The sequence below is a fragment of the Ambystoma mexicanum genome, chromosome 6q (genome assembly GCF_040938575.1).
Source record: "Ambystoma mexicanum isolate Mex_15411 chromosome 6q, UKY_AmexF1_1, whole genome shotgun sequence".
Classification (NCBI taxonomy): Eukaryota; Metazoa; Chordata; class Amphibia; order Caudata; family Ambystomatidae; genus Ambystoma; species Ambystoma mexicanum.
This window is the reverse complement of record NC_090937.1, coordinates 1424100655-1424116227: the sequence shown is the minus strand read 5'-3', so window position 1 is coordinate 1424116227 and position 15573 is coordinate 1424100655. Positions and strand designations below refer to the sequence as shown.

Sequence of the window (15573 nt, the reverse complement as noted above, 5' to 3'; positions counted from 1 at the left end):
CGGGTTCAGGAACAGTATCAAGTTGGTAATTGACAGCCCCACAGTGACCCATCATATTAAAGTTGTATTGTTAGCGATGCGTATCTGATAAGCTGAAGATGATACTTTCCTAGAACACTTCATTTGTTGCCTAGAGGACATCATTTGTTGCTCTTTTTCGGGTGGTGCTTCAGCAGATGCTGAATGAGTGCCCATACTTTTTCTTGTAGTTGTGAGCACTAGGGAATCAGGGTTCAACTGTCGCCTAATGTAGAGGGGACCAGTAGGCCCAGGTTTACAGGCCTTCCCGATACAGCCTGGTTAGAGAAGGAGTAAGTAAATATGGCTGAATCAGTTTGGCAACTGATTTCAGTAGAGGAATAAACTGCCCAACAGACGTTCTCCCCTCAGATGTCATGTGCAAAGTCTGTCTTGTTGTACTTCCTGAATTGGGATATTAAAATTTTCAGCTGCTTTAATAAGCAGATTATATTGAATCTGTTAATGTATCTGGTAATCAGCAATAGGCTGATGCTGATCTTCAGGAGATGGCTGCACATAAGTGTCAGGATCTTCATATTGATCTTGTGTATAGTGTTCATTAAACAGACCTGGATTATCTTCAACGTAAACCATCTCCCTGACCATCAACTTGATCACCCAGATCAAGTATGGACCTCTTTGATCATGTGGGTCTTGATAATCACTAGTTAAAGAAATGACAGGTGGGTGTGCTTGATAGGGCAGTTTTTCTGAAGTCCAACTAAGGGCTTAGTAAAACCATACAACTGAGACATTACAAAACTCCACTTTTATTATAAGGCTGTACCACCCACGTATTTGGTAGCGCCGACAAAGCAGCCAGACTTATCTTAGAAGGGAGAGAGGGCTGTTGAAGGGTACAAAGAAGCTGTATCATACAAATGGTTCAAAAGAAACACTAACACCCAGAAGTAGTACAAAAAATAAAGTTTTATTAAAAAACAAATAGGCCAAGGTAATCTTGGTGGGTAAGTAATTTGTCAAAGTCCTGAAAACACCACAATGCTTACGGTACACAGACCAAAGCATAGACCTTGTTCAAAATAACAAACAGTATTTCTAGGCAAGACAGAACTACTCTGACAGAACTAATCATACACATTTAGAATAGAAAGCACCTTTTCAGGGGGAGCAAAACCACACGTTACATTACTTACGGTAATTCAAGAGTAGTAGACCCTGTCAGTTATGCAGTCAGACTTGCGCAAGAAATTACATAGTAAACCAACCAGGCTACTTTGCTGGATTGTGTAAAACATTCATGGAACAGTATACACCTAAAACCACATTTAGGTTAACCCTCAGTTATAATAGGTAAGACCCAATGTTGTAACCAATTATTACAGTTGCTTATTAGATCAGTCGAACACAGACAAAGGTAAGCAATAACTTTACACTAATTTAGGATGGTACAAGGAAGACCACGGTTAGTAATACCCACAGTACACTTATTAGGAATGGCACACAGCTATTCAAGGTAGGTAAAACCCAAGGCAGACTTCTTCTAGACTAGCTATACAGCAGTTCAGGGATGGAAAGACCTGATTGGTAAACATATACACTTATTCTGAAATAAATAGTTAGGTGAAGCCAACAGCATTACTATTGGGAAGTAGGAGAACCAATTCACAGGTGAGTAAAACAAATACATTTCATATTTCAGAGGGACAGTTACCAAACCAACTCTGACTTTTAAACACTTGTTGCATTTACTAGGCAAAAGGCTGAAACCTTATAGTCCTTACCTATTCTTGGAGCATGAGTGTTTAGTGGCAAGCGGGGGTCACTGTGTCTGTTAGGCAAGATTGTATGCAGTACCTTTAAGTCTGTACTACACAGGTTGGTAGAGTGATTGAGCAGCCAGGCTTATCTCAAGAGGGGTCAATGTGAGCAGTAGGGGAGTTACATAGAGATTCACAGTGACAAGTATTGAAATAAACTTGCACACAAGGTTTCTTGAATAAACAATTATTAATGTATTTAACTAGTCAGAGTAAGCTTTCTTCAGAAGGGAGCAATATAACAGTAACACTCAAATATACCTCACAAAATACACATTCTTAATATCTCTAAATCAGTGAATACCCTTTTGGGATGGCCCACAGACACAACCTATACCCTCAGGTGACTTCATTAGCTAGGGTGCTGGGGACATTAATATATCACTGTTGCATTTAGAATATTCCAGGGATGTCAAAGGAAAAGGATATTAGAACATAGAAGAGACCACAAATATTCTTAAGCAGACAAATACATTCAGATCCCCAATAAGAGTCATTCAATGGAACAGGCTAAGCCAAAGTCAACGGGCAAAGGTCTATATGAGCTGAAGCACTTCTTTGCAGGTAAGTAAGAAAATTCTTTGCACAATGTTTGAGAAGTCTTTGAAGAAAAAGAAGAATCAATGTAGGGCCACAAGCTGTTAGACTCATGAGTAGTAGAAGATGCAAGCAACTCTACAGCAAGAGGCAAGTTCTCTCAGACTTTTACAGTACTTTTGTATTGAAGAAAAAGTGCAGCTGATGACTTCTGTTCCTGAGCATCTCTGCAGATGTCACTGTTCCTGGGCCTCAGTCGTGAGGCTAAGCAGTAGGTCTTCTGGGGACTCCTGCACTGTAATGGGGCGGTCACTGCTCGCAACCGGCAATCTTCAAACAAGTGGCTGTTCGTTGTTTCAGCGCCTACCGCAAATAGCAACACTGCGCTTCCTGGCTTTCGAGATGGACTTTCCTTGCTTCTGGGGTCCAGCACTCTGTTGAAGGGGCTCAGGCTCGGTCAGTCCTGCTTCCTGGGAGTCCGGAGGATCTTCCTGGAGCTCTTGGCTGACTTAAAAGCAACACACACAATCTGGTGTTCCTCTCCCTGGCGTTTCGGTTTCCAGCAGCAACTCTGTGGAAATTCAACCAGCGCCGAGAGAATGTCCAGGTGGCTTACTTTGAAGTTGATTGGTCCCACCAACTCAAGGGGAGAAGTCGTCCTTGCAGGGGCTTCTCTGTCGATACGAATTTGGAGTTTCAGCACAGCAGCAGGACTTCACCAGGCAAACCAACAGTCCACGAGTTGCAGCAGGCGTCCCCTTCAAGTTCTTCTTCGGTTCCTTCGTCCAGTGGTCGACTCTGCCTTCCAAGCCAAAAGCCTCGCCTTTTATTCAATTCTCTCCCATTCATTCCAGCCTAGCTGTCAGTCACCCAGCAGGGTGGCTGTCCTTGCCGGACAGTCAGCCGGCCAATCACTACAGAGTGCATTTGGGTCTCCTAGGAGACAAAGCACAGGGAGTTTTGGGCACCTCCCTCACTTCCTGCCCACCCTAGCCAAACTGGAGCCAGAGGCGGGTTTCACTCGTGAAGTCCACCAAAAGGCAAAGCGAACAAAGGGACCAAACCGTGGTTGGCATGCAGAGTAAATGTCACGAAGGACCTTTCCACAAAGAAATGGCGAAAAAAAGACGACCAGGGCCATTTTTGTCAAAATGGCACCCTTGGGTGCTTTACTGTGGCTGCGAACGCAGCCTGCAGTAAAATCACATAATGGTAGTAAAACGTAAACCGCTGCTCCCAGCCATTCATTGAGGAAAGGGTAAAATAAAAATGTTACATGAGAAGCTAGACAAAGGGGATACTAGGTAACCCCTCCATCACCCTATGGTACGATGGTGTGTGCTGGTCTAGAAAGTTACATATGCAAGTAAAGTCAATTTCACTTTACTGCTCTGGGAAACAGTAGTTTATCCCAGAGAAGGTATTTAAACCTTGGGAAATCTCAAAGACGTCCCTGTGTCACTGCATTGAAGGTGCTGGGTGACAATGTAAAAGATGATGCCCATGGAGTTCATCAGACTCCACAACCAAAAGAAACAGTGTACAAAGTCACCGCCCCCACACCTTAACTTATACCTTTACCTGACCCCCCACTTTAACATACATGCATACATATACCAAAATAACTATTTTCTGTCAATAAAGTAGGTCATTGCACATTCCGCTTTATTGCATTTGGTTATTTGTACGGATTCAGTATAAAACTATCCCCTTGGTATACAGAGCCCCCACCCTCTAGTAAAAGTCTATACTACAAGATTTTGGTATTATGGAAGAGCAGCCAGTTTTATCTTAGAGGGGGGGGGGGTGGATGTGATCTGTAGGTAAGTACACAGAACATAGGATATGCATAGGTCCAAAGAAACACTTGTACACTTTTCGTTATACTAAAAAAAAAAAAAAAAAAAGTACTTATTTTATATACACAAGGCAAAGATACATCTTCAGATATGTAAGTACTATTTCAAAGCTAATAAACAATAGAAAACAATGTAATCATTCAGGTAGTAAAATCAGGGTAATACTATCTAGATCGATTCATGTAATTTAAGGTAAGTAAAACCACTGCTATAGCAACTCAAATTATTCTGTTGTAGGAAGAAAATGATTAACATCACCAATAGCAGGTGAAGACTTACATTACTTTTCAGAGGCTTTAAGGCAGTGGTATTCAAAGGTTTTTATACCAGGCACCATCTTGGAGTAAACATTGTTTCTGGCCCCCCCTACCTAGGGGGCCCAAAGTATGTCCAGGCGGACCCCAGAGTCTTGCATATTGTCTACTGCTGATATACTTTATTAAAAGCAGCCACCTTAATCCTTCTTTGTATTAAAAATAGTCATATTAATCTCTTTTAAGAGAGTCTGGGGAGCCCCTTGACATCCATTGAGGTCTCCCCAAGGGGGCCAGCACCAGAGTTTGACTACCACTGCCTTAAGGCTTTAGCAGTCCATCCTATCTAGGTAGGAGTTCTTCAAAGTCAGATTGGAGGGAACGCAGGTAGGACACCGCTGTAGAAAAGGCAAAGGTCCAAAGGATTCTTCACTATAAGTAACTATCAAGCTTTTGTTGGTGAAAAAGTTCAGGGACCTTGGGAAGGGTCTTGCCTTTGGAAGTCCGGAAGGAGTCCAAAGTTTCAGGAGAGTGTTCGTGTCAAGATGATGCACAACACTCAGGCTCGTGATCCCAGGGTATTGGTGTTTTGCAGCCCAGGAAGGTTGCAGCTCGTCTTGGGATGGCTTGAATTGAAGGTTGTCTTAGGACCTATGCCCACAAGTCCAAGCGAGGAAGAAGGGCTCTCGGAGCTTCCCTGTCAGTTGGAAAACTGGTTCAGGACAGCAGCAGTACTTCAGCAGGCTTCTCCAGTTGCTGGAAGGCGTTGCAGGTGTCTGGTTGTATTTTTCAGTGCTTCTGTTTCAGTGGTTGACTTGCCTCAGGATCGTCGCATTTTATCCAAGAACCCAGAAAATCAACAGTCATGCAACATTCAAACTTGAGGGGGGCGGGGGGGAACCGGTTCGAGACAAAGATCAGCAGAGTTTCAGACTCCTCCCATGTCATTGCAGAGACTGGAATCTATGCGGGCTTCAGAAAGGATTCCCACTGAAGACAAAAGTCAAACCAAGACACACCCCCAGAACCCCTCCCACCCACCCCCCCCACCCCCAAGGAAGAAAGGACAAGCACACAAGAAATGCCAAAAAACAAAAGAAGCCACCATTATAGGTCAATGATAACATTCGTGTATTACCGCGGCTGTGAACAGGGTAGGAAAAATATACAAAAGTCGGTAGAACACAGTCACCAGTCATTCAGGTATGCTGATCCCGGTCACTTACAGAAATGTTACAGGAGCAGCGAGAAAGGGGATACTATTTAACACCCCCCCACACCCTCCCAGTACTCCACATAAGGTGGTGTGTGCTGATCTGTCAGGAAAAGGTAAGGATAAAAAGTATCCCCCTATCCTTGGCAACAATAATTCTCACAAGGAAAATAAAAATATAAAAAGGAAAGCCCAAAGGGCTCCCAGCAACACTGCACTAAAGGAACTGTGTGCTGCAAATGTGAATCACAGATGCCTTAAAAAATATGGAGGAAAGCCTGACTTCATTATGAACAGGGGTGCCATGGTCAGAGCACACAGAATGAGGGTGAAACATCTTCCCCTCATTTTGGAGAAGAGACAAAGATCCAGGAGTCCAACAAAATGTGCTGGGGGTCTCGCAGGTACAGGGCATTGGGCAGAAAAATGAAAAATCTCCCTAACACAGACGTCTGATCCGAATACACATTCCCTTCCAAAGCGGGAGGCGACTCACAGGAGCCGATGTGTGCAATATCAATTGGGACATGGCAGCCATGATCAAGTATCGCCATGCACCATGCCGAAACTCAGACATAAGCTTATTAGAGATTACTCTGCCACCAGCATGGGTTACTCGATCATCGTAGTTTGGGTACAGGTAGCATATCTTAAACGTCGCCCTTGTGCTGCAGTGATTTTGCTGTTGCTGCAGTGGTAGAGAAGGCATCTTGTGAGCTTTGAACCTGCTCTGCGGCATTCGCAGTGTGGAGGCTGCAGTTCAGGCTACTGATGCAGCAGGGCACAAGTGCAGTAAGATTTTGGCATGGAGTTGCGACAAAGGGCTGGGGGATCTGGTTAGCAGATAACTCCGCAGAAGAAGGAATCTGCATCATTTTATGCACTAATAAAAAAAATCACAAATCATGGATACAGACTATTTAATTGGGCAGAAGGTTTTGAGATTGCCCAATTGTGTGCCACTGAGACCACTAGGTTAAATTGGGTCTGTTACCACTTAAGTGTAGAGTGCAGTTGAACCAATTAGACTTTCGAAAGATCCTGATGAACAAGCAAGGATAACAAGTTGCAAAGTAAGACAAACCATGAAACACATAATAGAACGAGCAGCGTTGTGAGGTCCTCGTTTACTGCACTTTGAAAGGTTTATTCAAGATCTAGTAGACAAACGCAGTTCTGGTACAGGCTTTAATGAGGAACATGCTGCACTATCAATTGCGATTATACATTAAAAATGGAATAGTATTTTAGCTTGATTGATTTTAATAGTAGTTTTGTTGGGGAGTTTTACACAAGTTACTGTTTGTGGTGGAACATATGAAAGCTCACCTTTGGTGAACAGGGTTACATTACTTAGGTTTGGCCTGAACCACACATCGGTCTGGTAAAACGGCGAGCTGCCAGGCTTAGTCTAAGGCAGGAGGAAGTACAGTAAACTCATAGCATACACAGTCCAAGAAAACTAATACACATTGAAGTTATATTAAAAAAATAGGCATTTATTATATACACTAAGGCAAAGGCGAATAAGTACATACATAGAATACAAGATCACTTTGCAATAGTCTTTGGAAAGTATACCACAGCTATAGTAATCTTAGAAGTGTAGTAATAGCATTGGTAGTAACATCACTTAATAAAGCCATCTGAAAATCTGAAATATACATGCAAACTGTTCCAAACTTTCATAACTTTATCCCATCCTGTCTTAATGAGCCCAACCATATCTTATGCGAGTCTCTGTGTTCAGCTGGGCCACTGGGCTGCAAGGGGTGGAGCAAGAATGCAGGGTAAAAGGTTCAGTGGGACAGAGTCCAGCAGAATTCCCTTCCCGTATTGCAGGCAGGTAAAGTTAATTTTACAAAGGCAAGATAATCAGGGTGTTCCCTTGTAGGATTGCCCGAAGGACCAGTGTCCTAAGGCAGGGTTAGAGTGCAATGGGTGGTTCACCCCAATGTAGCTCTATTGGAGACCTGTAGGGGTGTGTGATAAAGTTATCTGCAGCCCCAGGATCAAGAAAACACACGTAAATTGTATCATGGGTAGCACAGTGCCTTCAGGTGAAGTGCGGTACGGCGACAGCAGACCCGGTCACTGGTTTGTAGGTCTTGGTGACAGAAGAAAGGGACTTCAGTGGTTCTGGTAACAGCTCTCGTGCAGGTGGACGCCCATGTTCTTGGTTTTGGCTTGTTGGTGCCTGGCTGAGTCCACCAATCAATCCCATGAACCATTCAAACTAGGGGATGGCTGTCCAATGGGGACAGTCAGCCTCCAAGTCTGAACCGGTTTCTCTCCGGCACATTGCAGGACAAAGGATAGGGGAGTGGGGTCAACCTCCCCACTTCCTGGCCTGCCAGTCACTCGCAGGCTTTCCAAGAGAAGCCTGGCAAAGACAAAGAGACAAGAGGTCTCTCCCCCCCCCCCCCCCCCCCACTAGTAGGGTAGAAGAAAACCAAGTACAGTCCTTGTTTAGGGCTTCAAAAGGTAAAGTCATCATTTTGGGCAAATTGTGTCCTTTGTGTCCCCTACTACAGCTGTGACGACATCCTGTGATGAAAGTTCACTAAAAGTTGAGTAAAAGGTACACTTCCACCAGCCAGAGCTGATCGAACCGTCACAGTAACCAAATAATTACTATGAGAAAAGGGATACATTGGATCCCCTCCGCACTCCACATAAGATGGGGTGTGCTGATCTCGCAAAACAAACAAAAGTATGATTTAATGTGCCTGCCTGCCTTGGTAACTTTAAGAGTTTGCCAAGTAAAGTATAAACAATCACAGGGAAGCTCTAGGAGCATGACTCCACAAAAATACCAAAAAGAGGTGAAAAGGGTTCACATGATCATACCAAAAGTTACCCACTCACTCAGGATAATCAGTCCAAAAATACAAGAGTCGAGAAAAAACTACTGAGGACACTCCACTGCACTAAGATGGAAGCATAATCGAACAAGTTCTAAGATTCATTTTATTTTTATTATTGTTCCTGTTATGGAGTTTTTTTTTTTTTTTTTTACTTAAGTCCACCTCTAGTAGGACTGTAGAAGACTCACTCTTAGGTGTACTGGGCCTGATCTAGGCAAAAGGTTTGGCAGCTATGGTCGAGCAGCCAGGCTTAGTCTAGGAGGGAGTAGGGCTGTAGGTAAGTACACAGAGCTCAGAGCACCATTCTAGTCAAGAATACACTTACACACTGTACTTTTATCATAAATGGATATTATAAACATCAAAGCAAACCAACACAATACTAGAATTTCAGTTAAGTAAACGTATTCACATTTATAGAGCAAGATAGTTGCTGAGCATTACTCCATTCACTGGTAGATTTTAGATAAAGCATTCAAGTTAGCAAATCAATTCTTTACACAACTTTCAATGTAATGAATGTCCTCCAGGATAGCCAATCGGCCAATTTAAAACTGGTTTCACTCAGGCACACCTAGAGACAAAGCACAGGGAAGTTTCAGGACCCTCCCTCACTTCCTGCCTTTGCAGACACAATGGAGGCTGGGCAGGCAAAATACACAAAGGACTCAAACCTGATGCAAACAGAGTAAAAGCCCAGAAGAAACTAACAAGAAATGGCAAAAAAAAGACAACCAGGGCCATTTTGAAAGAAATGTTCATCCTTGGGTGCAGCACTGCAGCTGAGCTAACAGCCTGCAGATACATGTCACTAGATCGTAAAAAAGAAACCACTGCCACAAGCCATTCAAGTGATTTAGTGTAACAAAATGTTACATGAGGAAAGGGTTAAAGGAGTGAAAATGTAACTCCGCAGCACTCCACAAAGGGTGGTGCGTGCTGGATCCATAAAGTAAAGGTAGGTCAGTCAAGGGTCATCTTACTATTCTTGGGAATAGTAGTTCACCCAAGAAAATGTAGCTAAATATTAAGAAGTCCAAGGGACCTTTCAGTGGCACTGCACAAAAGGTGCTGTGTATTACAATGCAAAAGCAAATGCCTCTGCAGTTTATCAGGCTCCATAAAACAGTAAGGAACATTGAAAATCTAAGTCAGGAAAACACGAGTGAGAAAACTCCCACTCATTCAGGAGTAAAAATAAAAAAACGTTCAGCAAAAGAATTGGGTGTCTCTAAGGTTAAAGGGAATTGGCACAGGAATGAACATTCTCCCCAACACTGTGTGCAGCAATAATAAATTGCAGATGCCGTTAAACGGAGGACAGCGGAGGAAAGCATGACTCCAAAAAGATATAACAAGAAGGGTTGAAAAAGGTTACCAAAGGTAGAGTAAAAGATTGGGTGAGTGCAGAAAAAGTTTCCCACTCACTCAGGAGAACTGGTAAAAATCCAAGAGTCCAGCAGAATGCGCTGGGGGGGGGGGGGGGGGGGGGATTCAAGTGGGGAGAATTACACACAAAAAGGAAATTCTAAGGAAATTCTAACAGTTGCACTTTTTAATTTGTCCCTTTTATCTGTTTTTGGTCATTCCTTTTCATTGAATTTGAAGATTTTACAATGTGTTTTTCGATTTGCAAAAGGTTTTTAATAAACCAATACACAAAAAATTAAAGTTGCAAAACGAGAAATTAAGAACAGTACATAGCTAACTTCAAAAGAACCGCCAATCATGTGGTGCACAGAACAAACCAAAACTCCACTTTTACTGAAAACTTACTGTGAGTGAAAGACTTTTCTTGGGCTGTGGTTGAGTCTGCATTGGTGGGGCAACTTGTGGTGCTGGTGCTGGAGCCGCAGTCGCAGGAACAGGTGGAGCAGTGGGTGTTAGAGGTGAGGTAGGTGTAACAGCAGGACCAGACGCAGGTGGATTTGAGTTGCTGTTATACATAGGAGTTCTTTGTTTAAACTGAGTAGTAAGAGTAGAATTTGCAGCGGTTTGATCTTCTGGTTGCCTGCTAGTTTGCAATGCCTCACGCACAGATCCAGCTGTAGGTAAAAATGTATTGGTTATTACTGAACAATTTCTTTAACAAAACTAGAGATGAGGAGCACAGTAGTACCAAAAGACACCCATTAGGTCAGGTTATCTCAGAATTCTGAGCAGCAGATGCAAGGCAATTACCCACAGCTCAATAGTAAGGTTTCCCGTGAGCTTTTCCTTGCTCACCTATTGGTAGCAGTGGCCGAACAGTGAAGGACAAATTTTACGGGGTGGGGGTATAGATTTATTTCAAGACATTGTGTAATACCTATGACATTAAGGAATATCAACACAAATACAATAATCAAATACCTTGTTACATGAATATCATTTCTACTTCACTACCCAGATCATAGACAAAGAATATTTTCAAAGTTCATGGTTATGACCCTTACCCGTTAGGGTCAGTGTACCACAGTGGCACTTCGATATGCTCAACCTGGAGTAATCTGCTAGAAATTGGTGGGAGAGACCAGCTCCTGATACTGATGACTACATTTCAGTTGCCATAAACTCTGCCTTCCTGTCATTTTCTTGTCTTGCAGTCCGGCACATCGTGCCCTCAACAAATGCACTTAAATCTAACATCCAGGTACACACTGCTGCCATAGACCTAGAAAAGGATATTTTTCCGCCCTCCATTTCATGTTGCCAGACTGCCATTTCCCACACCAGTCAATGTAATCATTGTACGAAACCCCCCCCCCCCCTGCCTCCGGTGGGTGCCAATAGTCAAAATGTGGATTGGCTCCCATACCAAGTACAAATGCACAACTGACCACCTTGCATCTGGGCTTTCATCTAAGGTGGTGGCCGTTACAACCAGGTACAGTATAGGCTCATTATTTAAGATAGTGGTTTGGTATTAATCAGATGGCTCACAGGAGGGATCCAAAAGCAGAATGGCCATTAGATAGAAATTCTGACTTAACTGGCATATGCAGGCGCCCGTCTAGGATAGTGCAGATTCACTTCCTATGTGTGAAATGGGAGTATTTGAAGGGATGATCTTCCATTGACAGACTTAAGATGTATTTCCAAAATCAACTCCAAGGGTGGATTTGTGGAGGCTGACCGTTGGTGAACAGGCAGACAACGAAGTCTAGCCAAACCCAATCAAAGTAAGGTAGCCGAGCAGCAAGTCTTAGTCTCCGGATTGAACAAGAATATGGAAGCCCCTCTACTGAGAGCAAACATGGGCCAAATAGCCTGTTCTATGGAATTTCCTCTACACTATTGTTTAATTTGCAAAAGAAACACCATGTAATCCAGCCTTCGACCCCCTTGCTCACTGTGCATTAGAGAGGCTCAGCTCCACCTCACTGAAGAGGCTCAACAAGGTCAAAACAAGTCATGTGGTTGCTGATGGTACTGTTGTTGAAAGGAGAGTAGCCTAGCATTTCGCTGCTGGACTGCCCTTATGGGTGGAACCAGACTGATATGCAAATACATATTTCTCCTCTGTGAAGCCTGCAGTGAGCTACAACGTGGTTGTCGACCCTCCTGATTGGAAGAAGTTCCATAGAACAGCTCATTTAAACCATGTTTGTTCTCAGTAGAACGGCTCGCAAACTCTTAGTCTCAGGATGGCTGTGGGTGGTCTACACACCAAGTAACGGGTATGTAACGTAACCCCTGACTGATTTCCCTAGAGACCTCTGCAGAGGTTATGGAATCTGTTGGGGACACCGGCTTCTGTACATGGCCAGGTCGAGGAAAGCCCAGGGGTCGCAGGTGGCGAGTTCACTTTTGGAAACAAGATTTAGTTTGTTGTAGTGCTGAACACACAAACTAAGAAAAGATTGAGACATCTTCGGGGCAGGCAACCTCAGGACAACTCTATGATGCAAAGACAATGGGTTGTAACAGGAATCACCATGGTCAGGCGGCATTCCAGGGACGATCATAGGCACATGTCATGCACGGCTTCCGTGGAGGCAAACGGAATTAAAATGTAGTAGCTGGTGTCTTATAGTAAATGTTGAAGGTCCACTAAATTCCGAGCATGAATTCAGAACAGCAAAGTAGCATAGGAGAGAGCTGGCCAGTCCACTGCTTCGCTCACCATCTCTTCGATGACTCCTACAGTGTGGGCTGTGTTTTTTGGAACTATTCTTTGTATTCTACCTGTCCTATGGAGCGTATTGTCCCTCAACTCTTAAAAGGTATCTGTATTTTACTATTGCAGCACACAGCTCCTTATGGGCAGTGTTGCTGGGGACCCTCAGGGTCCTCCTTTGAGATTGTTTACTTTATCCTAGTCGTAACTACAGTTATTCGGGATAGAGAGCTACATAATCTCTCTCCTAAAACGTTATAGTCTGAGAAATTGGCACACCACCTCATGTGGAGTGCCAAAGGGATACCTAGTAGTATCCCCTTTCTTGGTGCTCCTGTGACCTTTTAGTTAAATAGACATTCTAGTTATGGCTGGTGGCAGTGGACGTGTCCTACCAACTATTGTGTGATTATTCTGCCGCAGGCTCAGTCCATAGCCTGGTAGTGAACAATAGGGGTACCCAAGAACCAACTTGGGGACTCCCTTTGTTCACCATTACAAGTATTAGGCAAGATTGTATGCAGTACCCTGTGGGAGACTGCACCAGCCTTGTCCTCTTGGCAATAATTATCCCAACCTTTGGTATAAGCATGTACTACACAAGTTGGTAGAGTGACTGAGCAGCCAGGCTTATCGCAAGAGGTGGCAATGTGAGCTGTAATGTAACACAGTTTCACAATGACAGTTATTCAAATATGACATGCATTACTTACCGTAATAGCATTTCTGATTGTATCTGCTTAGATTCACATGCTGTGCATATATCTAGTGGTAACCGCAGAGTATTGCAGCTTGTCTTTCGAGGATCGAAAGTGGACGTCGACATGGGGGAGCCTGGAACATTACCCGTGACATGTAGTGTACCCAAAATCCCTCACGTGGTGAGGTCCCTCCGATTGTAATTATTTCTGCCGCGAGGGAGCCTTATGACCATCTTGAGCACAGACTAGAATAGTAGTAAGATGTCTAGGTTCCTTTCATCCGAGCTGGAGGAAGGGTGTGGCGCATGTGAATCTAAGCAGATACAATAATCAGAAATGCTATTATGGTAAGTAAAGCATGTCTTCTGATGCTTGTTAATCTGTTTAAAATCACATGCTGTGCATAGACTAGCGAGCAGTACCCGGAATTGGAGGTGGGATGTGAGCAGGAACAGTAGTGAAAAGATGTCTTAGTACTGCTTGTCCCACCTGAGAATCAGACATAGAATGAGTGTCTAGGCAATACTGTTTTGTAGAGGTGTGTACAGAACGGCAGGTTGCTGCTTTGCAAATGGACTCTAGGGGAACATTTGCAATGAATGCTATGAAAATACCAGTGCCTCGAGTCAAGGCTTGAAGGGCAGTTCTCTCTTAGCAAGAGTATAGCAGAGTGTGATGCAATTGCCAATCCACTTTGAGATGTCTGATTTAGAGACAGGATCCCCTTCTCTACCAGCTGTCACTGAACGAGAAACTGGTTTGTGTTCCTTAGTGGTTTAGTTCTTTCCAGGTAATACATGACTGCCCTGCGCACATCTAGTTTGTATAGGCTTCTTTCCGCCACGTTAGTGGGGTTCTGGAAGATAGTCAGCAGTTCTATAGACTGGTTCACGTGGAACTTGGAAATAAATGTGGGCGCAAATAGAGGATGAGTGCAAAGAACCACCTCATCTCTAAACTGTAACAAATGGGTCTAGAACTGAAAAGGCCTGTAGTTCACGGACTATTATTGAAGTGACTGCGACTAGGATGGCGGTTTTGTATGTAAGAGCTTTGAGACTCGCTGTATGCATAGGCTCAAAAGGAGAACCCATAAGTCTAGTTAATACCACATTCACGTCCCATCCGGGAGCCGGGTTAGAAATGGGGTGGATGAATCCTTTTAACCCCTTCCATGAATGTCAGGTCCCTGGGCTCTGGGGCTTTTCAAGTGCTGATTTAGGTTGAGTTTACAGTTATTTTTCTTCATGTTAGTCAGCTACAGTTCTCCCAGTCCAAGATGGTCAACTTCCTGCTCAGCAATAATTGGCTACAGATAACAGTGATGCTACAGTGATGCAGTTTGGAACCTCTGGAGATGTTCTAAACTGCCTTTCATTCAAGAATCCATGGTGAGTGGTCACAGCGTTCAAGAACTCGAGAGAACTAAAGAAACCAAGGAAAATAAACTGCAGAAACCACATCTCCAGGAAGATCTCTTTAGGAAGAGCCAAGACTCATTTTCAGATAAATAGAGAAAAAAGGACTAGCAAAACTGAACTGTTATATTCAAAAGGAATAGTATGTACAGCATTATTTATTCAAAGGCAGTGGAAGAAAAGTTTGCCAATTGAGTTTACAAGTTGTGTTTTAACCTCAAGTTCTTCTAATAGAATTGATAGCTTTATTTTCGTTTTCAAGTTGGATTTACTTGTGCGCGCCAGCTTATCTGTTTAAAGAGAAAAAGAAACTTTGTGCCGGCTCGCATGTGTGATTTAACTTAAGCATTGCAGTGTTTATTAAATGCCTAGTGAATCCAGCCGCATTAAAAGAGTGGCCCTAGAGGCACGTGAAACGTGTGATCAAAACAAGTGCGAGCTACGGCGGGTAGCGTAATTCTTCAGAGCTGTTCAGCGCGATTCAGAAATCCTTTTAACTGTTACAGGCTTGTTGCCTAGTGCGCATTAGTTCAGGGCAGTCAGCTGAGGAGTCGATCTGGTTTTCGTGTGCGTGGCGTGGAAGAATCAGCTTTCAATAGAGAATCTAGCGCTGGAAGTCAGAGTTACTTGCGCAAATCCAGTTTTGGGCAGCAGGAAGTCTACAGTAAGTGGCAGCGCATTAAGAGCCAGAGTGGCACGTGAAGAAAACCGTTAGTGCGCGGCAGCAAGTATTCCTCAATGTTAAGTGTGAAAGTTTAATTTAACTATGAATGCAAGTAACTGTGGAAGAGTCTTCCAGTCAATTCAGCACTGAAAAAGAGAG

General features: G+C 43.6%; 1 protein-coding gene across 1 annotated transcript in view; it reads right to left on the bottom strand.

The window, feature by feature from the left end:
* NELFA (negative elongation factor complex member A) overlaps positions 1-15573 on the bottom strand; it is a 386029-nt gene that overhangs the window by 121822 nt on the left and 248634 nt on the right. The window contains exon 9 of the mRNA XM_069632129.1: positions 10309-10577. Within this exon, the coding sequence (XP_069488230.1) occupies positions 10309-10577 (269 nt within the window). The remainder of the gene's footprint in view (positions 1-10308; positions 10578-15573) is intronic.